At 37.4% G+C, this 26396-nt stretch overlaps 1 protein-coding gene across 8 annotated transcripts in view; it reads left to right on the forward strand.

Annotated features, from left to right (window-relative positions):
* The window catches only part of LOC110438396 (uncharacterized), a 38644-nt gene extending 15641 nt beyond the window's left edge, over positions 1-23003 (forward strand). For 2 of the 8 annotated variants that reach the window (XM_073943262.1, XM_073943263.1), the window contains exons 8-22: positions 668-793; positions 872-976; positions 4116-4304; positions 7919-8148; positions 8229-8496; positions 9001-9102; positions 9184-9257; positions 10492-10576; positions 10673-10751; positions 16895-16974; positions 17058-17159; positions 17263-17303; positions 20975-21041; positions 21129-21311; positions 21634-23003. In XM_073943262.1, the coding sequence (XP_073799363.1) occupies positions 668-793; positions 872-976; positions 4116-4304; positions 7919-8148; positions 8229-8496; positions 9001-9102; positions 9184-9257; positions 10492-10576; positions 10673-10751; positions 16895-16974; positions 17058-17159; positions 17263-17303; positions 20975-21041; positions 21129-21311; positions 21634-21639 (1737 nt within the window). In that variant the 3' untranslated portion in view covers positions 21640-23003. Of the gene's footprint in view, positions 1-667; positions 794-871; positions 977-4115; positions 4305-7918; positions 8149-8228; positions 8497-9000; positions 9103-9183; positions 9258-10491; positions 10577-10672; positions 10752-16894; positions 16975-17057; positions 17193-17262; positions 17304-17369; positions 17700-20974; positions 21042-21128; positions 21359-21633 lie in introns of those variants that run through there. The other 6 variants (XR_012400467.1, XR_012400469.1, XM_068219135.2 and 3 more) reach the window with 6 other exon arrangements.
* Positions 23004-26396: the final 3393 nt, after the last annotated feature.

Here is a 26396-nt window from a genome sequence, read left to right on the forward strand (position 1 = left end):
AAAAAAACATTATGGCTAAAATATTGTTCAGAAATTTACTTAAAAAATAATTTTGTCAGAATTTTTACTAATTTTAACAACAAACATTTTTGTTCAGTCAAATGAAGCTGAGGTTAAATTTTTTTCAAATTAAAATAAGTAAAATATATAAAAAGAATTGCTAACTTAAGAAATAGAGCTAAAATTAAAACGAAAAGGCATTTAAATTATGTAATATATATATATATATATATTATATAAATAAAACCTTTTTAAAAAAACAAACATTCTTTTGCTCAGATTTCTTTCTGTGTTCCACAGATGTCATAATTTTAAAAATATAATTTGATCAAATAACATAGTTTCTTTTTTGACAAAAACAAACATTTAATTTAATTAAAATTGAGCTCAAAGTAAAAAAAAAAACTAAAACAAAATGACAAACTAATTGAAATTACACAAATATTTGAACTTGTACATGCATTGAACATTAAAAATTTTATTGATTTTTTCCAATTGGCAATTCAACTAAATCACAAAATAAAATTGTCTTCATTTTCATATTCAAAACTAAATACTGTGTTTTCATTCTTCCTGACATTTTCCATTAAAATTTGCATTTGTGATTAGCTTTACAGTAAAGAACAAAACTCTATTAAGTTTAAAATGTGTGCGATAATTCACACAGCTTAAAGAAGAGGCTGTAAACAAAGCAGGAGAGATGGAGCAAAGGCTGAGCAGCTCCATCCAAAATCAAGCAGAGCTAGAAGAGCAGCTCAGTGAGTCTCGCAGCCGGCTGGGACAAATGGAGCTGGTATGAACACAAAACTCTCAAAGTTTTCATTATGACATTCAACACCTCCAAATCAACCATTATCTACCACATCCTCAGGAAAAAGACCTGTTTTCTGCTAAGATGCGGAGACTAGAAGACAATCTGAATGACGTGAAGGTCAAACTGTCTGGAGCTTTAATGGACAAAGACCGTCTTCTCCAGGTCTGCTGGATACATTTAATTTCTTTACACTATTAAAAATAAAAGTGCCAGGGAGACCAAAACAGGTTGTTCATCATCATGATGAAGTTGTTCATAGAAGAACCTGGCTCCCATGAAAAATGAAGAACATTTTTAATAATTTAAAAGATCCCTTTTTCACTAAAAATTATTTTTTTGGATGATAATATTCCAAGATCTTCATGGAAACACCAGTAGTGAGGCTTTTATAGCTAGCATGAAGCATATCTTTTCAAAATTTCACAAATAAACTGGAGAAAATGGATTTGCATTAAGCTGATAGAGCCACTCACTGTAGTATTGATAACCATAATGGAGTCACATGGGCTTAAAGGGCCATGACACCCCCCACTTTCGGTTAAAGTCTACTTCAGAATTTTTTCAAAAGATGCATGATTAATGGGCGTGGAGCTCCGTGAGCATAGGGTAGGAGTGGGCGTGGCCAGCAGGGGAGAAGGGGAGCGAACAACTGTTGTTGACAGTTAGCTCACAAAATGAGACAAACCGTGAGGAGAGGCATGAGTTTATAGTTCACAAAGTTAAAATGCAAAGAAATAAACAGTAATTTAATGCCCTGCTACATTTTGTTATTCGTAATTTTATATACACATAATCACAATTTATATCATTATAAAGATAAGTGTGTTCATGTAAACACTATAAATGAGGATTCTCCCTCGATCCCCGGGTCTAAATTATAGATCTGAATGCAGACTCAGTGCAGCAGGTCTCCTGACCTGCCTATTTTAACCAATAGCCCTGCTGGTAATATAGAGGAATTTAGGCAAACACAGCAGCACGGCGATGTGTCTGAATGTGAACGAACTCCTGATAAAAGTCAACGTCCGCCGTTCTTTAATTCTCGTACTGCTCTCCCAACAAAAATGCTTGCAGCACACACACAGCTTTGCTGTATGATCGGCCCTGACAAGATTGCGGGGAACAAACATGCAACAAACCCCGTGGATCATGGAAACAAACACATACGAGCCTTCATGAACGGCTACTGCGTGCCGTGGGTCTGTGTCTCACAGCTTGCTTGAAACTGGCAGGTCTGCCTTGCCTTCGGAAAGCACGTGCTCTCATGAATAATCAAGCAGCAGGCTCTTCTCATAGGATGAGAAAACTCCGCTATGAATAATAATGAGAAACCGACGCGTCATCATTGCACTTGCAGTACTGCGATACGTTGCCGATTTTGATCCCGCCCCAAAAATCATTTTGTCTTAACTGATGCTCAACACACACACACATCTGTTTATATAAAAAAAGTTCTGCAGGGTGTCCTGAACCTTTAATATTTTCTACATCTGAGTTTATTCAGGACATTTGTCTCCATCTCTCTCTTTTCATATTAATTTCTATTCGCACAAGTCTAAAATCACCTCAATCAAGAATTTTTATTGCAAATTACTGGATTTTTATTTAAAAATTGTCATTTTCATCACTCGTTTCTGATACAATACTTTAAAATTCACATTAACACAGGGTGATGGGAATCCAGCAATTATTTTAAAGAGAATCTTTTGGAAATTATGGTAAATCTAGTTTTTCATCACACTGTTAAAAATATTTAAGACATTTATTCATTTTCAGAATACTAATACATTTTTTTAGCTATATACGCGCAAAAAAATTATATATTATTGCTTGTGATCACAAAGTCACAGCAACATGTGTTTTTTTACTTTAAGTTGATCAAGTTTTAGGGTTGCATGGTGGCGCAGTGGGTAGCACGTTCGCCTTACAGCAAGAAGGTGGCTGGTTCAAGCCTCGGCTGGGTCAGTTGGCATTTCTATATGGGCGTTTTTCAGTGATTGGTTGCAGCTGGTAAGGCATCCACTGTGTATAATATATACCAGATAAGTTGGTGGTTCATTCCGCTGTGCAACCCCAGATTAATAAAGGGACTGAGCCAAAAAAGAAAATGAATGAATGAATAATCAAGTTTTAACTTTATTTTTTGAATAATACATATATTAACTTGACATTTCAAGTCATTTTAATTATGCAAGCTGAAATTACTTACACCAGGGGTGTCAAACTCAATCCCTGGAGGGCCGCAGCCCTGCACAGTTTAGTTTCAACCCTGCTTCAACACACTAAAGCTGCGGTCACATTAAAGTCTAAGCGTGCGAAATTCTGTCGTGCGGCGCTACTAAAAAGGGCGGGCTTAAACAAGCTTATTAGACATTTTTAAAAGCGAGCGAATTTCTGTAGAGAGGTCATGTGTTGATCCTCGATTGAGGGTGATGCGATTCCGCAAGTCAGGGTTCACCAAGCTTGAACTTTGCACCGCAGCGATCTGTGAAACTTAACGCATGACCCTGCGTTTCCGGTCGGACGCATTCACGTGCATATGAAATGAAGTCTATGGGAGAAAGCCCATTGTGACTGCAGCATTAAGCTCCAACCCTAATTAAACACACCTGATGGACTCAATAAGTTTGATCATGTGTTTTAATTAGGGTTGGAACTAAACTGTGCAGAGCTGCGGCCCTTTAGGAATTGAGTGACATCTCTTACCTACACATTTAATTTTATTAAACTTGGATTCAAAAAATTTAAGCTGAACAAATGACTTCTGCCCTTTCCTTGACATTCTGTTCATCTGAAGCTATGATGCTTCAAATATTTGTCAAAAGATTTTCTTTAAATCACATGGGTTAATCCAAGCAATGTGTCAAATTCTGCACAGTTTAGTTCCAACCCTAATTAAACACACCTGATCAAACTAATTGAGTCCCTCAGGCTTGTTTGAAACCTACAGGCAAGTGTGTCGGAGCAGGGTTGAAACTAAACTGTCCAGGGCTGCAGCCCTCCAGGAACTGAATTTGACACGCCTAGTTTAAATGTTAACAGATATATTTGAACCTTAGGTAGACATTCTACTAATACTCAAATGGACCATCAAAATGAAGTGTCACCGAACCATTTTATAAAAATAAAAAAAATAGGAAAAAGTGTGTTCATGTTTATTTTATAGATTTATTTTTTTATCTTTTTATATATGTGTCTTATTTTTCCTGTCATTTCTGGGTTAAAACCCATGAATTAAAAACCACTAAAAAAGATAAGTGTTTGATGTATTATTAATGATGATGCTTTATTGTCTGTAAAGGAGAAAGCAGAGCTGTGTCAGAAGGTCCAGAGTTTGGGTCTGCAGTTGCAGAGAGAGCAGAGGAGCAAACAGGGCTTCAGTGAACAGATATCTGATCTTCATTCTGAGCTTTCACAAGCTAAGAGCCAAAGCAGCAAACAGAAGATGGACACAATGCAGATGAAAGAGGAGCTGCTTTCAGTTAAAGAGGTCAGAGGTCACCCTTTATACCTATTTATACCCTTTACCAGATATACCAGATATATACTACTAGCCAAACGTTTGGAAAGTCTCCAATTATTTGATTAAAAACTGGAAACAATGAAAACTGTTTTACTGTACTGTGACTTTTATTTAGTTAAATGTAGTTTCAATTGTAGTGCATTTTTGTGGTTTGAAGCTGAATTTTCAGCATGATTAGTTTTCAGTGCCACAAAATCTTTCAAACATTCTTTCTTGTATCATGATCTGCTCAAGACTTTTAAATTTTTATTATTATTATTATTATTATTATTATTATTATGTTAAAAAAAGATTTCAAATAAAAGCGAAATAAAAAATAAAACCTTTTTTTTATCAAAGAATTCTAAAAAAAAAATTTTTTTTTGTATCACAGTTTCCATTAAACTATGAAGCAAGCTTTGAATTACAGGAATAAATAAATTTTGAAACTACATTTAATAAGAAAACAGGTATTTAAAATGGCATAATATTTTACAATTTATCAGTTTTCACTGTTTTTTTGAGCAAACTGGTAGATATACAGTGCTGTGCAAAAGTTCCAAGTGCTATACCAGTAAAGACTTTTGCACAATATATAATCAATCATTCTCTTTAAACAAAAAAAAAAAAAAAAAAGAAAAGAAACTAAAATATAGGAAATATGTATGTAAAAAAACAAAATTTCCTCTTCAAGCAATAGTCTGTGTATACTGTGGCTTAACTGTTTATTCGAATTGTCCGGACATTTTCTGAAATAATGTGTAATGATATCAGGCTTATTTTAGCAAAATTTCCAGAGTTCTTATTTAGATTTAGAGTGTCATATCTTTATTTTCTGTCCAGGTGATCTCATACAGCTTCTATAATATTCAGGTCAGGACTCTGTGAAGGCCATCTCATGATTTATCAGCTGTTTTCTTTCTCCAAATAGGATTTCACTGCAATTAACGTATCTTTATCATGCCGAAAATAAAAACTATTACCATTGAATTCCTTTTCAGAAGGAATAGCGCAATAGATTAAAACTGTTACAACATTAATGAATGAATTTAATCCATTTTGAAATAAGGCTGTAACATAAAAAAATGTGGGAACAGTAAAATGCTAAGAATACTTTCCGAATGCACTGTACAGCCTCTTTGAACATTGAACATCAAATGTTGTCTTTCACATATCTTTAACAAATAATTAAAACTAACATAAACTAGCTCCAATCCTAACAAACCATACATCAACTGTAAGATCATTTATTCACACTGTATAAATCTTAAAAAAACAAAATGGTACACTTATGACTGGTTTTGTGGTAAAGGGTAACATGTCTATTATACCATCAGTAAAACAATAGATTTAATGTTGTTGCCGTAAAACTTTCGCAAGTTGTGTGTGTGTGTGTGTATATGTGTGTATATATATATATATATATATATATATATATATATATATATATATATATATRTGTGTGTGTGTGTGTGTGTGTGTGTGTRTATATATATATATATATATATATATATATATATATATATATATATATATATATATATATATATATATATATATATATATACAGTGGGGATCGAAAGTTTGGGCACCCCAGATAAAAATTTGTATTAATGTGCGTAAAGAAGCTAAGGAAAGATGGAAAAATCTCCAAAAAGCATCAAATTATAGATTAGACATTCCTATAATATGTCAAAAAAGTTAGATTTTATTTCCATCATTTACACTTTCAAAATAACAGAAAAAAAATGGTGTCTGCAAAAGTTTGGGTACCCTGCAGAGTTTATATGCTGCACTGCGCCCTTTGGAAAGCTGAGACCTGACAGTGTTATGGATTGTTCTCAATTATCATCTGGAAAGACCAGGTGATGTCAATCTCAAAGGTTTTAAATGCCCAAACTCATCAAACTCATCTGACCTTGGGCCAACAATCAGCATCATGGGTTCTTCTAAGCAGTTGTCTTGAAAACTGAAACTGAAAATAGTTGATGCTCACAAAGAAGGGAGAAGGCTATAAGAAGATAGCAAAGCGTATTCAGATGCCAATATCACCTGTACGGAATGTAATTAAGAAATGGCAGTCATCAGGAACAGTTGAAGTTAAAGCAAGATCTGGAAGACCAAGAAAAATATCAGACAGAACAGCTCGCAGGATTCTGAGAAAAGCAAGTCAAAACCCACGTTTGACGGCACGATCCCTCCAGAAAGATCTGGCATACACTAGAACTGTGGTACACTATTCCACTATAAAGAGATACTTGTACAAATATGGTCTTCATAAAAGAGTCATCAGAAGAAAACCTCTTCTACGTCCTCATCACAAAAAACAGCGTTTGAACTTTGCAAATGAACATATAGACAAGCTTGATACATTTTGAAAACAAGTTCTGTGGACCGATGAGGTTAAAATAGAACTTTTTGGCCGAAATGAGCAAAGGTACGTTTGGAGAAAAAAGGGCACAGAATTTATGAAAAGAACTTTTGTCCAACTGTTAAGCATGGAGGTGGTTCAGTCATGCTTTGGGCTTGTATTGCAGCCAGTGGCACAGGGAACATTTCACGAGTAGAAGGAAAAATGGATTCAATAAAGTTTCAGCAAATTTTGGATGGTAACTTGATGCCATCTGTGAAAAAGCTAAAGAGAGGATGGCTCCTACAAATGGATAATGATCCTAAACACACCTCAAAATCCACAATGGATTACATCAAGAGGTGTAAACTGATGGTTTTGCCATGGCCTTCACAATCTCCTGACCTCAACATTATTGAAAATCTATGGATAGACCTTAAAAGAGCAGTGCATCGCAGACAGCCCAGAAATCTCAAAGAACTAGAAGACTTTTGTGAGAAAGAATGGGCAAAGATACCTTAAACAAGAATTGAAAGACTCTTGGCTGGCTACAAAAAGTGTTTACAAGCTGTTATATTTGCCAAAGGGGGCAGTACAAGATATTAATTTTGCAGGGTGCCCAAACTTTTGCAGACGCCATTTTTTTGTTTTCTGTTATTTTGAAAGTGTAAATGATGGAAATAAAATCTAACTTTTTTGACATATTAATAGAATGTATAATCTGTAATTTGATGCCTTCTGGAGATTTTTCCATCTTTCCTTGGCTTCTTTATGCACATTAATACAAAATTTTACCTGGGGTGCCCAAACTTTCGATCCCCACTATATATAGTACGTTTTAGAACAAAGCTTTTGAAAACCTTTAAAAAAATCTTGCACTGTGCAAGTATGTTCTAAAAACAATAATGTGTTCAGCTTCCAAAAAAGATCAGATGTGCTCCAACATTAGGCACATTCAAATCAAGACTGAAAACACATCTGTCTAACTGTGCCTCGAAGCTGTGCCTTCAGTGCACTGATTGAGCTCTGTGCTCCTCTGTCTTTCTTTTCTTTATTCATTCTTTAATAACCTGTTTTTAACACATTTCAATCGTAATCCTATTTACTATTTGTTTTTATTTTCTTATACTTGTCTCTTTTATTCCTGTTTATGTAAAGCACTTTGAATCGCCACTGTGTATGAAATGTGCTATATAAATAAACTTGCCTTGCCTCTAAAGTACATGTATTTTTAAATATTTTGGGTCTTCAGTTGAAAGCAAAGCTTTCATCTGACCTAACCAAGGCCACAGAGAGACTACAGGTGACCCTTAACCAGTTACACGAGCTGGAGGCGGAGAAACTAATCCAAACCAATCAGATTACAGCGCTGGAGACTGAACGCTTGCAGCTGATTGGAGAGAAGGAGGAGCTAAGGAAAACATTTGATGATGGTCTTCATGGAAAAATTAAGCAGCTGGGAGAGAGATGCTGCCAACTCAAGTATGAATAAACAAATATTACATAATATATAGATTGTTTAATTCTATTTCTAATCTGGGTTATTCCCGTCTCAAATAAAGGAAACAGCGGGACAATCTGGAGCAAGAAAATCAGCGTCTGCAATTCAAATGTAAAGAACTGGAACAAAAAATAGAAAGCCTGGAGGCGGGGCAGCAACACAAAAAAGAGGAAGAGCATCATATGAGGGCGGAGTTTGAGCGGGAGAAGGAGGAGTTAAAGAAAGTGGCAGCTCACTGGAACGAGAGATGGCTGGATGTGGCGATGACGTTATGCTCAACTCAGGAAGAACTAGATGTGCTCAAAAGTCAACAGCAAGAGAAAGACGGAGTATGTTTTTGATTTAATCATTTGGGAAGTGTGTGGTCTTACTGTGTTTTACAAAGGACCACTAGCAAGGTCTGGAATTTTATTAAAAGTAAAGATTTCCCACTCTTTCCTAATGTTGGGATCAGACGGAAGGCAATACAAAAGATTGTATTCCATTACTTAGAGTCATCCTTATCGTTTGGCTTGTTGCCTTTATTTTTGTTTACCTGTTGAATACATGAAATGGTAGGCGGAGCTAAACTGTGATGTAGAAGTTGGTATTGATCATCTGTGGAACCGTATTTAGCCACAATCTCAGGTAGTTTCAGATCAAGTTTAATTTTTAATATTTTGGAAGCCATTAGCCACTGACATCCAAAGTAAGAAAAATAAAACTGTCTTACAGCAAGAGGCTGATGTATATATGTGTGTGTTTATAAATTTATAATGCATTTAAAGGTGGTTCTTTCATAATGTCAGTTTGTAACAATGTAAATACTGTTAATGCTCAAACTTTCTTCATAGGTGTCTTGTGAAGACCTGAATGGAGAGCTGGAGGAGGAGCTACTTAGGTTGAGAGACATGCTGAAGGTCAGAGATGTTGAGCTGCAGTCTGTTCTCAATCAGGTGAGGCCAGCAAACCTGACCTGAGATCTGTGAAATCCTGAAGAAGGACGGACATCAGATTTTTTCCCCCATGTTTTTCAGGAGTCACAACAGAGTGATAAAGTCCAGAAGCTGGAGAAGCTGCTCTCAAAGAAGGAAAAGGAATTGATGGAAAAGTATGTACAGCTTACTGATAATCAATCATTGTTATAATAAAATAAGCTATAAATATATAGGATATTAAAGAATAAACTATCTATCTATCTATCTATCTATCTATCTATCTATCTATCTATCTATCTATCTATCTATCTATCTATCTATCTATCTATCTGTATTCATAATATCTTAATAAATATCAGTCAAAGATAATATAAGTGTTTACCCTACTCTTAAAACAAAACTTAACTCTGGTTCATCACATATGAGTTTAGTTTCTCTGGCCACATCCAGGCCTGATTACTGCCACACCTGTTCGCAATCAAGAAATCGCTTCACTTAAAAAGGAATTGTCTGACAAAATGAAATAGACCAAAAAATCCTCAAAAGCTAGACATCAGGCTGAGATATAAAGAAGTTCCAAAACAAACGAGAAAGAAAATAACTGAGGTCTACCAGTCTGAAAAAGGTTATAAACTCATTTCTAAAGCTTTGGAACTGCAGCAAACCCAACACAATCTCACAGCAATTTGTAACGTTTTGATTTAGTGGCTAATTTGTACAGTCCAATTCGTACAATTTAGTATGTTTTGCTTATCCCCCAATGATGGTTGGGTTTAGGGGTGGGGTTGGGTTCCATGTCTCCTTTTTAAAATTGTACCTTTTTGTATGACTAAACACATACAAATTCATATGAATTCGCTATTAAACTGACAAAACATACATTTCTTGCGTTTCCTCATGAGATCAGGCTGGCAAACCACAGTGAGTCATTATCTACAAATAGCAAAAACATGGAATAGTGAAGAACCACTCCTTCTCCAGGAAATTTGATATGTAGGCTGAAGTAAGAGATGGAGTGCTATCCTGCTGAAGAATTTGCCCTCATCTGTGGTTTGTAATGTTATGGGCCAACAGTTGTCTTGATACCTAAGGCTGTTGATATTGCCATCCACTCCCCCATACTGAATATACCCTAAAATCATGATTTTTTTCTTCACCAAACTTGACTGATTTCCGTGAGAATCGTGGATTTAATAGGTTTTCTGTAGTATTTGTGATGATTGGAATACAGTTCAACAGATGATGATTCATTGGAAAAAATCTACCTGCAGACACTTTTCCAAATGATCATCTAGAAGTCAAGATATTATTTGTTATCTCTTACAACTTTAATCAACGACAAAACTTTTGTCAGGTAGTGACAGTAAAACAGATAATTGTTCACTGTTTTTTGCATTGCTACCACAGAGATCAAGATCTGAAGAACCTGGAGACACAGAGGATAACAGAGAAAACAGAGGCTCAGATCAAGATATCAGCCCTGGAGCAAGAGGTACAACAATGTCCATGACGTTAAAAGTTTCTCATGGCAGATCAGACTCTTATGATGTGGGTTCAGTGTTCAGCTCTGACTCTTTACCTCGGGCAGATTTTAGGACATAAAAGACATTCAGGACAGGAAGTGGTCAAGGAATCTAGTCCTGAGTCACTGTCGGCCCTGTTGGAAGGTATGCTCTCATGCTATGACTAAGTAAAGCCTGTTTTTGTTTTCCTTACAGTTACATGAACACAAAAGATTCTACTTAATCCTCCTGTCATGTTCCCATCACACCCCTTACTTTAGTGTTGCCGGTCAAAATTGACCGCTCAGTTTTTACTGCTTTTAAATTAGCACGAAAAACATTTTTCACCACCAAATTTTTAATCAACATCATTTAACTGTGAACAATGTCTTAAAGTGGTGTTTAACATGAATTTATAGAATTAGACATAAAATAACTGCAGTGAAAATACAAATAGGCACTGAAAATGCATTACAAAATGAACAATAGATGACAGAAATCAAAATACTTTGCTTTGTTACCAATAAACAGCTTGCTAAAATAACTATCACAGCGTCTGACCAAAGAGATTGAAATTTAAACCCATTTGAATGATTTTTCAACCAGCAAAGCACCAACAAACGGTATACATTCCTGTGTATTGAGTGCTCAAACTTTCATTTAGTCCTTCAATTGCACTATATTAGTGTACTAATGTAGGGAATAGTGAATAAGTGTGTAGACGGTGATTAAGGACACAGCACTAGCGCTAGTTATACTCTGGCCATTTTTGAGTGAGATGCTAATGGTCTAATCCAATGAAAACATTTATGCTAAGCTAAGCTAAAAGTGCTGCTAGACCTAGAGATTGGTATAAATTTGAACAGTCTGAGGAGTGAATATGGGCTGGATACTCATTTATTTCCTATGGTGGTCACTTTTGACCGGAAACACCACAGGTGTAACAAAGTTGATTAAAACACTCAAAATTCAATGAAAGAGGTGATCATCACTTCTATATGTTTAAGTGCATAATGTGGAGGATATATTAGAGTCTCATGGCAATCAGATGTAAAACACAATATTTATCAGTGTTTTCAGTTGGAAATCGGTCAGATTTGAACCGAACACAACAGGAAGGTTAAACAAGCTCAGTTGTTGAGTTCAGATATTTATCAGAATTCAAAATACAACATAAGTCATTAGTATGTGGATGAAGACTTGCATATGCAAGCTGGGAAACGCAGTCTTAGACATGCAATCTCAGACTCAGTGCACTCCATCGAGCGAGTGACATCACTGTGAGGGGTAGGGTTAGGGTTGGGGTTAGGTGTATGCATTAAAAGCATTACTTGCAGCTGCACCTGGTCTGCATCCAGACCTCCTTGGACAAATAGGCATTTGCACTATGTACTTTATAGCTGTATTTAAATTCTGCCCATGGAGGCAGATTTTCAACACAGAGAAACTTCAAGCAAAGTCACATCCAAATTATGCTTTACTTCCTGTCTCATAGCTACCCTCTTCTGCTCGAATTTCAAAGGAAGCGTATTCTGTCCTTCTGTGCTTTTGTCCATTTCTGTCAGTTTAACTAAAACATAACCATGATATCTTGAAGTGTTGCTTGGGTTTCGTTTTGTGTACATATACATCTATGATCAATATTTATCATTTTTGTTGACATTTAGAAGACAGATGTTAGAATTGCAGCAAGCACATATTCCCTTAATCATAACCAAAGCTTTTATTATTTAGTTGTACATGATTAAATCTTTGTTGTCTCAGAGGTCTCCCTGAAATCAGTTTTGCAAGGTGACTTCATGCGAAAATACTGTCTCCATATCGCCTGATGGGGTAACAAGTCAGCTGCCTCAGCTTTTGATTGCAGCCCATATTACCTCAAACCAGAAAAGGTTAGGACAGTATGGAAAACGCAAATAAAAAAGTGATTTCTAAATTTACTTTGACTTGTATTTCATTGCAGACAATAGAACAAACATTATTTAATTCACTCCTCTTGATTTTTATTGTTTTTATTGTAAAATAAACATTCCAATTTTGGTTCTTGCAACAAATTTCAAATAAATTTGGAACAGTAAAGCATTTACCATTTTATAATGTTGCCATTAGTGATGGGAAGTTCGGATCATTTTACTGACTCTGATCTTTGAGTCTTGTTTATCAAGATGAACAAATCTTTTTTCGAGTCATTTCGTTCATTTGGTTCATTTTGCCAAAATATTATTAAAATGTTACGAATTGCTTCCAAACACATCTACAACTAGTCCAAAAGGTTGATTGCACGACAAATAAGTCATAAATAGAATATAAGAAGGAGAAAATAATAATTCAATGTTGACCTGCTGTTTTGTCTATGAAGGTATTGTTCTCTCTTTGCTCAACTCACCTCTTCATGTCTTCAAATGTCAGGGGTTCATTCACGTTACAATGACAGTCACATATAATCTTAATCAATGCACAGTCTAAGCCGATAGGAGCCATGACCGTTCGTTCATCACATGACAGAATGACTCAAATCCGAGGACTCGAGAGATGAATGGTTCAATTCTTTTTCCGGCTCTAAACGCCTATGATTGGCTCGTGTTGAACGAGTGACTCAGACCCGATAGAGGACTCGAGAGGTGAGCGGATCAATGCTTTTTCCGGCTCTAAACGCGTATGATTGGCTTCTGCCAATGTGATGAATACTTGTAATTAACGATACTACCTGCACAAATTTGCGCACCCGCAAATGAACGAATCACTCCCTGAGAGGACTCGTAGTTCCCGAGTCATATTGAAGATTCGTTCAAAATGATTGAATTGTTCATGAACGACCCATCACTAGTTGCCATTCCTTTTCATAACACCTAAAATATGTTTAGAGACTGAAGGCACCAATTGATGAAGTCTTTCAGGTGTAATTTTGTCTCATTCTTCCTGCGAACAATCATTAAGGTCGGCATAGTAAGGGGTCTTCATGTCACATTTTGAATTTCAAAATGCACCACACATTCTCTATTGGAGACAGGTTGGGACTGCAGACAGGCCAGGCCAGGACTTTGCAATGTGTGAGGAATGTGGTTTTGCATTGCCTTGATGAAATATGCATGGGTGTCCCTGGAAGAGAAGCCAGCATATTGTGCTCCAAAATCCCTATGTACTTTTCAGCATTAATGGTGCCATCACAGACGTGCAAGTTACCTTTGCCGAGGGCACTGACACAACCCCATTCCATGACAGAACCTGGCTTTTAGACTTGTTGCTGGAAACAGTCTGGACGATCCTTTTCTTTTAGAGCACAAGGTGTCCATTTCTCTCCAAAAATTCCTGAAATGCTGATTCATCTGACCACAGTACACTTTTCCACTGTGTGTTGGTCCATGCCAGACACCTCTGAGCCTACAGAGGTCAACGGTGCTTCTGAACACTGTTAACATAGAGCTTAATTTAGACACAATGCAGTTTTGACTGGCATTTGAGGATTTTACAACATATTGTGGTACTTGGGCGAAGCAGTGGCGCAGTAGGTAGTGCTGTCGCCTCACATCAAGAAATGTCACTAGTTCGAGCCTCGGCTCAGTTGGCGTTTCTGTGTGGAGTTTGCATGTTCTCTCTGCGTTCCCCTGAGTTTCCTCCAGGTGTTCCGGTTTCCCCCACAGTACAAAGAGGTAGGCTAAATTGTCCGTAGTGTATTAGTGTATGTGTGTGTGTGGATGTTTCCCAGAGAAGGGTTGCGGCTGGAAGGGCATCCGCTGCAAAAAAACTTGCTGGATAAGTTGGTGGTTAATTCAGCAGTGGCAGCCCTGGATTAATAAAGGGACTAAGCCGACAAGAAAATGAATGAATGATTGTGGTACTTAACAAAGGTTTGCCAAAGCAGTCCTGGGCTCATGCAGTGACATCGCTTATAGATATGATGATTTTTGTTATATTTTGTTTTGTTTGCTGGTTCGAGCCTCTGCGGAGTCAGTTGGCATTTCTGTGTGGAGTTTGCATGTTCTCCCCATGTACGCGTGGGTTTCCTTCGGGTGCAGGTGAATTGGGTATGCTAAAATTGACCGTAGTGTATGAGTGTGTGTGAATGAGCGTGTATGGATGTTTCCCAGTGATGGGTTGCGGCTGGAAGGACGTCCGCTGAGCTGGATAAGTTGGCGGTTCATTCCACTGTGGCGACCCTTGATTAATAAAGGGACTAAGCCAAAAAGAAAATGAATGAATGAAGACTAAATGCAATGGATGCAATCATAACATAGCCATGTAATAAAAACATAAGGTAATAATCCCAAACTACTTTGATGACAGACATTGACTACAGGATTTTTAATGACCAAAACAGCATTTCTGATGTTGTGTCATGTGGTTCTAGGCATTCTTGGAGAATCAGATTATGTGGTTCTAATTCCTTTAAGTTCTTATAACTTCCAGGTATGATATCACTTTTGACATGGGTCAAAGTCCTCAGACAATACTCTGAAGAAGGAGCAAATTAAGTCCGGGCCCCTCAATAGTTCTAGGAATTCTGAAAAATGTTTCTCCAAAGGTGAAATCTCCTATGGAACCTTATAATTCCAATGATATAAACAGCTCTGATTAGAATGCCACATATTTTGAAATGATAAAATGCAGCATAAAACTATGCACACTTCAGAGTTGTGCCAAAATTATAAAGTCATTCATGTACATTTTAGGAAAATTATAAAATTGGTATAGTACTGAGTATACTACATGGTATCGAGACATAGTCAGATAAAAAGATTGAAAGTTGGAATGAAATCAAACTCTACTTTTAAAAGTATCGTAGTGTTTATAAACGATATATCCAGCTTGATCTTACTAAGAAACGCAAGTATTTTATTATCAGTTTATGTCAGTTAAGTAGCTAATTTGTTCAGTCGTATGAAAATGTAAGATTTTAAAAAGGAGGCGTGCCACCTAACACCACCCCTAACCCCAACCATCATTAGGTGACGAGAAAATCATACAAAATTGTACTAAATGACGTACTAAATTAGATTGTACGAATTCATACTTATTAACCACTAAATCAAAAAGTTATGAATTGCCGTGAGATTGCGTTGATATATCTGTGCACGTTGTTCTTTTGCAAAAAGTTCATTTACCCTCAAATTTTTCATTCATTCATTCATTCATTCATTTTCATGTCGGCTTAGTCTCTTTATTAATCCGGGGTCACCACAGCGGAATTAACCACCAACTTATCCAGCAAGTTTTTACGCAGCGAATGCCCTTCCAGCCGCAACCCATCTCTGGGAAACATCCACACACACACTCATACACTAGGGACAATTTAGCCTACCCAATTCACCTGTACCACATGTCTTTGGGTACCAGAGCACCCGGAGGAAACCCACGCGAAGGCAGGGAGAACATGCAAACTCCACACAGAAACACCAACTAAGCCGAGGTTCGAACCAGCGACCCAGCGACCTTTTTGCTGTGAGGCGACAGAACTACTTACTGTGCCACTGCCTCGCCCCTCAAAAAAATTTTTTTATCAAATACCATAACCTTCCTTGCGTCCTTAAAATTACTTTTCTTTACGTCTGGTCACATGTAATGCCTTTCTGTAGGCATGTCTCATTTCTGCCCTGCTTTTGTTCATTCGTCAGTTTTCCTTCATTTTGTTAGCAGCGCCTATCTTCCAAAGATCGAATCATCCAATCAAGGACAAAAACAGGTACCACTCTTTAGTTGTTTTCTTAATTTTGGACCGTTTTAATCAAATGTATGTCACGAATCACCATATTGAAAAAAAAAGACAATCTTAACTTCCCTTTCATGGCAACTTTAAAATCCCAGCTACTTTTGGTAGCTCTATCACCCCCTTCAGTACTGGAGGTGTGTTCCCACCAAAACAACCCAGTGCCAGAATGTGCTTTGAATGTGCTAGCTAAGCATTCATTCATTCATTTTCCTTCGGCTTACTTTTATTCATCAGTGGATCCACCAACTTATCCAGCTTATGTTTTACACAGCGGATGCCCTTCCAGCTGCAACCTAGTACAGGGAAACACTCATACACACTCATTCACATATACACTGACCAATTTTAGCTTATTCAACTCACCTATAGCGCATGTCTTTAGACTGCGGGGAAAACCGGAGCACCCAGAGGAAACCCACGCAAACACGGTGAGGACATGCAAAATTAACACAATAATGCCAACTGACCCAGCAGGGACTCGAACCAGTGACCTTCTTACTGTGAGGCGATTTTGCTAACCACTAAGCCACCATGTCGCAGCTAGCTAAGCATTCATGAGTATATTTCTGCAGCTTAGCTTGTTTTTATGTCATGGTCCTAGAAAGCAGGAGGCGAGCAGAAAGGCGTGAACAAGAAAGAGACCAGGCCTTACAAAAACTGTGCGATCTTACAGGTTCCCAGGTACTATCTTTGTTTGCAAATGCACATTATTGTTATCATTGATTGATATTCAGCACCTTTAAATACATTTATTTTTTTACCAGAGTAAAGAATGTCTTCGAGAAATCCTAAAACAGAAACCTGCCCAGCCCCCTTCAGACCTTGCAATTGATCCCAATACACAAAGGAGGCTGGTCACTGAGCAGGTGCTACACACACAGTAAAACAGCTTTCATCAGGCATGTGTAATACTACTTACTATTTTAATTTCCTGTCTGTGCTTGTTTACATCTGTTTTCTGTACTACAGCTGAAAAGTCTGTTCAGAGAGAGAGAGCAGTGTGGAGAAAGGTCAGTAGTGCACCATTAACACCCTGTCAGTTGTCAGTCAATCTGATTCATTATCTTCCCCCCAAGGCAGGATTATTTTCTCTGCTTCTTATATAAAAACGAGACATCGGGGAAATTCCAGACGCGGAGGCCCCATCACTCTCCCTTCCCCCACTTCTCCAGTTCCTGACTGAAAATCTGTGGAAAAATCAGTAAGGAGGCTCGCCAAATCCACAGTTTTCCCACAGAGCTGGACTACTTTAAACCATTTGCTGCAGGTTGTTTTTTATTCTGCAGGTTAAAGTTTTGACATTTATTTATTTTCTTTTCGGCTTAGTCCCTTTATTAATTTGGGGTCGCCACAGTGGAATGAACCGCCAAGTTTTGACATATTGTATCAATTATATTTAAATGGTGAAATATTTAACTCTACCAAATTTATTTTAAAATCAATAATCAAAAATGTGCTTGAATAATTTTTATATATTTTTATATAATATATTATATAATATAAATATATAGAATATATTTTTAATAATCTAACACCATAATCTACTAAAATAAGGTTATTTTGAAAGAAAAAAACATGATGTAAAATGTGTTTGCTAAAAAGTGTTGGCATATTTTGAGTTTTGATGTTAGTTTTATTGGTCATTTGGCTAGTTTGTTGCAAAAACCTGGCAACCCTGTAAGTAAGTGTTCCACTAAATGGATGGTCAGACACATTGACTGTACACGTTATTGAGTGAGATCAGTCAAGGTGCATCAAACTGCTGTTATCGATCATTGCATGCGACAAACTGAAGCAAATCAATGCAGCTGCAAGTTTCTGAAACCACAAAGGAAAGGATAGTTTTAAGGAGTTTGGAAATTTAGATTATATGTTTGTGTTCTAGATATTTACACAGATTTATTTCTGAGGGGTTTATATATGACATGATATTCAATATAAATCGTTTTTTTTTTATATATCTCATGGATATAGGCAATATATTGGTACATTTAAAGTTTATTTAAAAGATTTACTCATTAAAGAGCCCCTATTATGCATTTTCAAAGGTCATATTTTGGTATTGGGTGTCTCCAACAACAGACAGATATGTATGCAAGGTCAAAAAAATGACAGAGGATTGCGAGTTCAGAAAATCATTTAAATCGGTAAAGGAATAAGCACACGTCGTGTTTTCAATGTGGTTTTGGACGCAATATTTGAATAGCCTATAAAGATTTAGTCTGAGATATACAGTACAAGCACTGATCTATAACAGACAAGTAATTACAAGTCACATGGAGCAACACACGATTAAATACGTAGTTTGCAAACTACAGATAAAGAGGCAACTATTTTAATTACACTTACATGTTATGATCTGGAGAAAGAAGAAACTGGCCCATATGAACTGCCTGTCAAAGTCTGACAAAGTCCCATACTTAACAGTCTCTGCTGCTCCTTCCTTTAATAGCAAACGGCTGACGAGTCCCACGTTGCAGTGCAAGTTATTGTTTAAAAAATCAAAAAATGATTGGAACAAAAACAGCAACAGATTGGTTATACTGTTGTAGTGTTGTGAAAATGAACTTTAACAGTTTATTCCCCACAGCCGAATCTCCATCTGTCAGTGATCGTCATCTTTGTGTCATGATCAGTCTCATGATCCCTCGTACTCCGTTAGTGTCTGAAGGGAAAGGCACGTTCATGTTTTACCGGATCAGGCACTTCATTTGGTGATGTACCCTATTGATGTCGATGCATTTAGACAAAAGATCCGCTTCCAACTCGATTTATTTATTAGACTCTGAGTCAACGATTTCATTATAGAATCAATAGTTTTAAGCACAGTGCACTTTTAGATTTAAACCTCAGCTGGATGTTTTCATTTGCTTAGTGCTGTTACACACTGCATGGAAGCTTATTTTTAAAAACCCATCATAGGCTCTCTTTAAAATGACAGTGTGGTCACCTAAAATCTTTTGGAACAGAGCAATAAGGATACGATTTTTAGGAACAGAAGATAAATTCAAATTTAAATGTAATTCCAAATTACAATTAAATAACACATTTCCCCCATTTGATAGTTTCTCGTGACATATTAATATGGTGTACAAATCTTTCATCTTTGGTTACGTTAAATTAAATTAATTTTAGTTTTGGTTTTGGTTCTAGTCAATGTAATGCACAATTAACTTTTTTGTATTGAATCCTATGGAAAGTGTTCATTTTAAGAGAGATCTGAAAAGGGTGTACTAATTCACAAGGAAACATATCTATGTAGGCCCACTATACTGTCAGACAAGTGGCTAATTCCGACAAAATATTTATGATTTCATTTTATTAATACAATTATTTAAAAAGAGGTGTGCCCCTAAACCTACCCCTCATTGAGGGATGAGCAAATCATAGTAAAATACTAATGCGATTGTACAAAATGGTTGTTGGTGACAGACAGGCTGGTCTGAGTAATTCGGAAACTGCTGATCTACTGAGATTTTCATGAACAACTATCTCTAGGGTTTACAGTGAATGGTCTGAAAAAGAGAAAATATCCAGTGAGAGTCTGTTCTGTGGGTGCAAATGCCTTCTTGATGCCAGAGCTAAGAGAAGAATGGCCAGACTGGTACGAGCTGATATAAAGGCAACTGTAACTCAAATAACCACTTGTTACAACTGAGGTATGCAGAAGAGCTACAGTTCACACAAGCTCACCAAAACTGACCAATAAAACGTTGCCTGGTCTGATGAGTCTCAATTTCTGCTGTGACATTCAGATGGTAGGGTCAGAATTTTTCATCAACAACATGAAAGCATAAATCCATCCTGCCTTGTTTCAACAGTTCAGGCTGGTGGTGGTGGTGTAATGTTTTGGGGGATATTTTCTTGGCACACTTTGGGTCCATTAGTACCAATTGAGCATTGCGTCAACGCCACAGCCCACCTGAGTATTGTTGCTGACCATGTCCATCCCTTCATGACCACAGTGTACCCATCTTCTGATGGCATTCCAGCAGGAAAACACACCATGTCATAAAGCGCAAATCATCTCAGACTGGTTTCTTGAACATGACAATGAGTTCACTGTACTCAAATGACCTCCACAGTCACCAGATCTCAATCCAATAGAGCATGTGGTAGAATGAGGGATTCACATCATGGATGTGCAGCCGACAAATCTGCATTAACTGCATGATGCTATAATGTAAATAAGGAGCAAAATCTGAGAAATATGTCCAGTACCTTGTTGAATGCCATGAAGGCAGAAGCCATGATTAAGGCAGTTCTGAAGACTAAAAGGGATCCAACCCAGTACTAATAAGGTGTACCTAATAATTTGGCCAGTGTGTATATATAAAAGTCAAACTCTTTGTTTCTAAATTGATATAATCGATATAAATCAAGATATTGTTTTTATTCAGGTAGTTTACATTTAACATTTTGTTTACTTTTTTTGTATTTTAGTTTAAGCTTTTGTTAATGATAATAACCTTCCTCCCAACTCTCCCTCAACGGATTAGTGAATGGTGTGAACCCTGGCTCAGGAAGAGGAGTGGGGGTGGGAATACTGGAATTTTCCCAATGTCATAATTCACATTTGACATGTGGCGACGTTAAAACTGTCTTGGAAAAGAAGCTATGAATCAAATCTTATTGACATTTGACAGAAAACATTTATGTATGTGAAATGTGTTCTATTCAGATCTTCAGTGTTCCCAAGAAGACCTTACTTGGCTGATAATTTGGTCCAAAATGCTTCAGATATTAAGGTAAACAAGCACATTTGTCGTTTTTTAGGCCATAAATCGGGATGTCTTTTGATACGGAAATTGATAACAGCTGTGTGACACATTTAGAACTGGAATGCTGTTGACGTGAACCATCAGGGAAGAGAAACGCAGACACCGGAGCAAGATCCCCAACAGAGGGCAGCAAAACCATGTCCATCCCAGATCTCAGACGGAGGATCAGACAGGTCTGCAGGAGGGGTGGAGGATAAACAGCCAATCAGCGTCAAGCATTCCAGCAAGACTGCCCAGGTATGGTGAGAATCTGCGCTGCCGATCTTAGTTTGATAGCATTTTTGATTGGCTTATGGTGCTCTTCTAATTCAAGCTCAACTAAAAATTAATTGATTTTAATCTTTGAGTAAAGTTTAACAGAACAACTCACAAATCACATCATAGACTCTAATTATAGTGTCCTGATCTCACATTTTATGTTAATCAAAGAGCATGCTGGGGTGGAGGGTCACATAAGATGCTTTTAGTTACCTTTTGTTTCTCACAATGCTAATTTGACTTTTTTTTGTTTAAAATCCAATTTTAATCATTTATTTTTGTTGCTTTTTTTGTGACTCAGATATAGAAGATACGGAAGGGTCCACTTGAAGAATGGAGGGGGATCAACTGCTGAAGTGAAGATCATCCATTGTGAAGAAGACAACTTTGCTAAATGCACCTTTATTCCTGTTCTCCTAAGTTGAACTGCACAGCTAAGCTAAGCTAATTTTCTTTGTTGTTTAACTTTCAAGTGACTGCTCCAGCTGTGAGATACAGTTCAGATACAAAACACCAACATGATTTCAGATGAAATTCTACATTTATTAGTTTCTAAAACAATCACTTTTTCATAAATAGATTGTTTGAATCTGATGATATATTATTTACATTATGTGTGGCACGGTGGAAATCGCTGTCACCTCACAGCAAGAAGGTCACTGGTTCGAGGCTAGGTCAGTTCCCACACAGAAAAAACCTATAAAAACACATATGTTTTATTATAGGTTTTGATATAGGTTTTTCATATATGTGCCAAAATTGGGCGTTTTCCTATATTATATTTACATATATACATGTATAATTGCACACATGTTCACCTATATGTTAGTAAAATTATTAAAATCCATAGCTGCTTGACAACATAAATAAAATCTTTTTTTTTTACATTTTATTTATTTAAGAACAATCGAATAGTACAAGAAAAAAAATCTAGCACAAGAACAAAAATAAGGCAAAAACCAACAATTAAGGAAAGAAAACAAAATAATAAAAAAAAAAACGACACACCATTTTGTTACACTTCTTTTCCACTATCTTTATACAAGAAAGAATTTACCTTGTAAATGTTTCAGGAAAACATGTAGACATAGCTTTCCATCTCCTCTCACTTATTTGCCCTAGTTAAATTAGTTAGTTCTTAGTTATTGCCTTGATAATAGAAAATATGAGCTAGGCAAGGCATCATGCATGACAGTTGCCAAAGTGAGCTATATAGGAGACATTTTGTATGTACATATAGGGCTTATGTGTGGATATGAAGAAGCAATACAGGAAACCTACATGACCTGTATATGCACATATATGCACCTCATTTTTTTCCAATTTGTGGCGTATATACACATAAATACAGCATATAGGTTTCATATATGCGCATTCATCCTCATATAGGTTCTTTCCATGTGGGTTGGCATTTCTGTGTAGAGTTTGCATGTTGTCCCCGTGTTCGTGTGGGTTTCCTCCGAGTGCTCCGTTTTCCCCCATAAGTCCAAAGACATGCGCTATAGGTGAATTTGATAAGCTAAATTCTGTAGTGTATGTATGCGAATGAGTGTGTATATGGGTGTTTCCCAGTGTTGGGTTGCAGCTGGAAGGATAGCCACTGCATAAAACATGCTGGATAAGTTGGCAGTTTATTCTGCTCTAGTGACCCCAGATTAATAAAGGGAATAACACAAAAGAAAATAAATGAATGAACAAATTGCATTAAATGTGATATACGAGTAATCTAGATATATTATTTACAGATTAATTTCAAATTTACATGTCAGTTTTGAACTAAAACACAAGTTTTGGCTGCTTATTATAAGATATAACTCAAACTTTTAAAAGTGATTTCAATGTGAGTCAATAGCCCCTTTCACACATACAGAAGGTTGTATGTGTGAACAGGTCCTTTTTGAAAATACCGGTAAATTCGTTCTGGCTATTTTCCAGAAAGAGAAGTTGTAACATTACCGGCAATTTGCCGGAATGCTGCGCTGTGTGAATGCAGAAGGAAGATTGCCGTAATAAGCGCGTGCACGTCTAGAACGTGCTGACGTGAGACGTCTACTTTAGCCAATCACAACAGTCAGACGCATTTACGTCCGCGCGGTTTGTGAGAATAAAAACCTTTGAATATTTTTCCAGACACATTTAGCTGCTAGAAGTTAGTCAGATCAGTTTATATGTTCTTCTTAATGCCAACTGTGTGAATAATCATCAATGAGATGCTTATGATAAGCCGTTGTTTGTTTACCTTCAAGCTTTGCGTGTGCCTGTGAAACAGCCTGTGAGCGCCTGCACACACACATATTATGAACATCTCGACATGCGAAAGTGATCCTGCGAAAGTTGTTCACAATATTGATCATCCACAGAGTTTGTAATTTAGTCAAATGTTTACAAATACAAGCGCAGCCGTTTAAAGCTCATTTGTGGTGAATGATGTCAGAATTTACCGGTATTTTGGAATGGATGTGTGAATGCTCTTTTCCGGAAAATTTCCGTAACGTCCTCGCCTGTGTGAACAGCGCTTTTTTGAATATACCGGTAAAGTCGTTCCGGAAATTTTCCGGATATTTACCGGTATCACTGTGTGAAAGGGGCTATTGTCATCTCCATGAACGTGATGGAAAATGGTGGTGCCATCAAATGCATATTTTATGTTCAGTCTATAGTCATAAAGAGCCGTCACAACTGGAGATATCCATCTGGTTATTCCACATTAAAAAGAAAACAATGCAGAACAGGTTACATCTACATCTTACATAAAACACAGTAAATCTCCTACAGTATTGGAATTCCATAGTAGGGAAAACAAATACCATGGAAGTCAATGGTTACAGGTTTCCATTTTTTTTCTAAATATCTTTCTTTTATCACATTTTTTCCCAGCGATTGGTTGCCGTCCTGCCATTTTTCGCTTGACATTTGCATAAAGTCAGGAAATGGCCAACCTTTCTGATGTTCTCGGTTGCTTTTAATACATTCAGTCCCATAATGTCAACCGACTCCGTTTGGGCATTAAAGGGCACCTATGGTGAAAAATCTACTTTTCAAGCTGTTTAGACAGACATTTTTGTAAGTATAGTGTATAGACCGTCATATTGGGGTGATATAAACACACACTCCTTTTTTTTTTTTCAATTTAACAACATAAAAACGGTGGACCAAATTGAGCGGTTTTCAAAGCAACCGCGACTTGATGTAGGAGTGCGGTTCCCCCGCCCACGGAATTGATTGACAGGTACGCGTCACCTAATCCTCAGTTTGTTGTTTCACGTCCGCCATATTTAGCGTGAGTCAAAGCGATGTCACTAAAGGAGCACCTTGCTCTATTTTTAGATGTAAGGCTCATTGTGCTCAACACAAGATCAACATTCACCACATGATTGCTGTAATCTGAATTATTGTTTGTAACTTAAGGTAGGTTTGCAAACATGTGTACTTTTCATTGCGTCTACAGTAAAACTGTAAAAACATTTCTCACAAGTGATCTTCTTCCTGTGATCTTAACTAGGTGCAGCTGGAAAGTGCGAGCGCGTTGCCTCAGGTGCGCGTCTCTCCATTGGAAATAAAATAACGAACTCGCCTGCAGGTCGCACACCAGAAGCACTGTCGCGCCATGCAGCGCCATGCATTTTAGAATTCTAAACATAGGTTTTTATCAGGGTACACACACCGGCGCTTTAAGTTGGCAGCTGTCACAGCCACAATTCGGGACACTTCATGTTTCTGCCGCGCCACAGAGCACCATCTAAATAGTTTCATTTTAAATAACATGCGAATGTGCGTGTCTGAGTGTGCCGTGTCACAGCTCCGGTGTCTCAGTCGAAGTTAATTCAGTGTGCGTGGGTATTAGTCTCTGTGTACAAGCTTGGAACTTTAAAGGGCCATGAAACCCCCTCGTTTCAGCAGGGCGTTTTCACACCTCTACTTTGGAAAAAGCCAAAAAAGTGGGCGTGTCCAGCTCTGTTAAGGGGGAGTGTCGAAGGAGCAAAAGAGGGATGGTGTGGGAGTGTCTATTTGACCACGTGCTGAGTTTCAGAGTCAAAACACATACACACACACAGGGGAGGAAAGTTTGGTTGTGGTGCTAACATGTTTACACTCATGTGGTGCAATAGTTAGTTTGATACGAACAAACTGAATAAACAAAGAGCACTGGTCGCTCACTTACCAAATCTGTAGAGACAGGACAATCCACAGCAACTAAAACCACGTCTTTATTAAGAGGAGGAGAGAAGCGAATCCGGATCTCCGATTGCAGAAGAGAAAAGGTCTCGGGTAAACAGTGTTCCTTAGACACGTAAGTTATTGTTGTCGCATACACTGTAATACGTGATTCCAGCTGCGCTCTTACAGAGAGAAAATAAAAACAAAACTTCACTTCAGCAAATTAGGAAAGCAACACTGCACGCTTGTTTTGCCAACACAATGTGGCGTCTCTGCCGTGACGCCGTCTACACTGTAACATTAATGAATATTAATGAAGTTGCACAATAGAGCACGCTGATTGGGTTTGAACCAAGTCTTACTCATGCATTAATGCAGCACACTGGGAGACGTAATACGGTACACCCAGGTACAGTCACCCAGTCTACACGCTGGAATACACGCTATGATCTCATGGCCGTGACGCAGCTTCAAAAATTAGTTCAAACCGGAAGTACGAATTTGCTCGAAATAACGCAAAAACAACCAATTTTCAGTTTTTAGTGAGATATATGTGTCCTTATAGTGTTTTTAGCAGTGTGGGACACATATACGACTGCTAACAGCTCAAAAAATGTGTTTTGGTGTTTCGTGACCCTTTAAACTAGCACACAGTTGGCTGTAAAACTATACAAAGACACAAATGATTGTGTACTCTCTGCTTGGTCTGTGTCTGTGGCGTACATGTACGGCTGAATGCTGATCCTCTCACTCAGTCTGCCTGTCTGTTGCAATCACACAGAGCGGTTGAGCTCTTGGCTCCACCCCCTTGTTATGTTGGGTGAGAAATCGAAACTAATTTTCATGTGAGGCAACACACCCCTAAAACGGCGAGCTGTGTGCGCGCCCCCAAAATAACACTTTTTA

The sequence above is a fragment of the Danio rerio genome, chromosome 25 (assembly GCF_049306965.1).
Source record: "Danio rerio strain Tuebingen ecotype United States chromosome 25, GRCz12tu, whole genome shotgun sequence".
NCBI classification, from domain to species: Eukaryota; Metazoa; Chordata; class Actinopteri; order Cypriniformes; family Danionidae; genus Danio; species Danio rerio.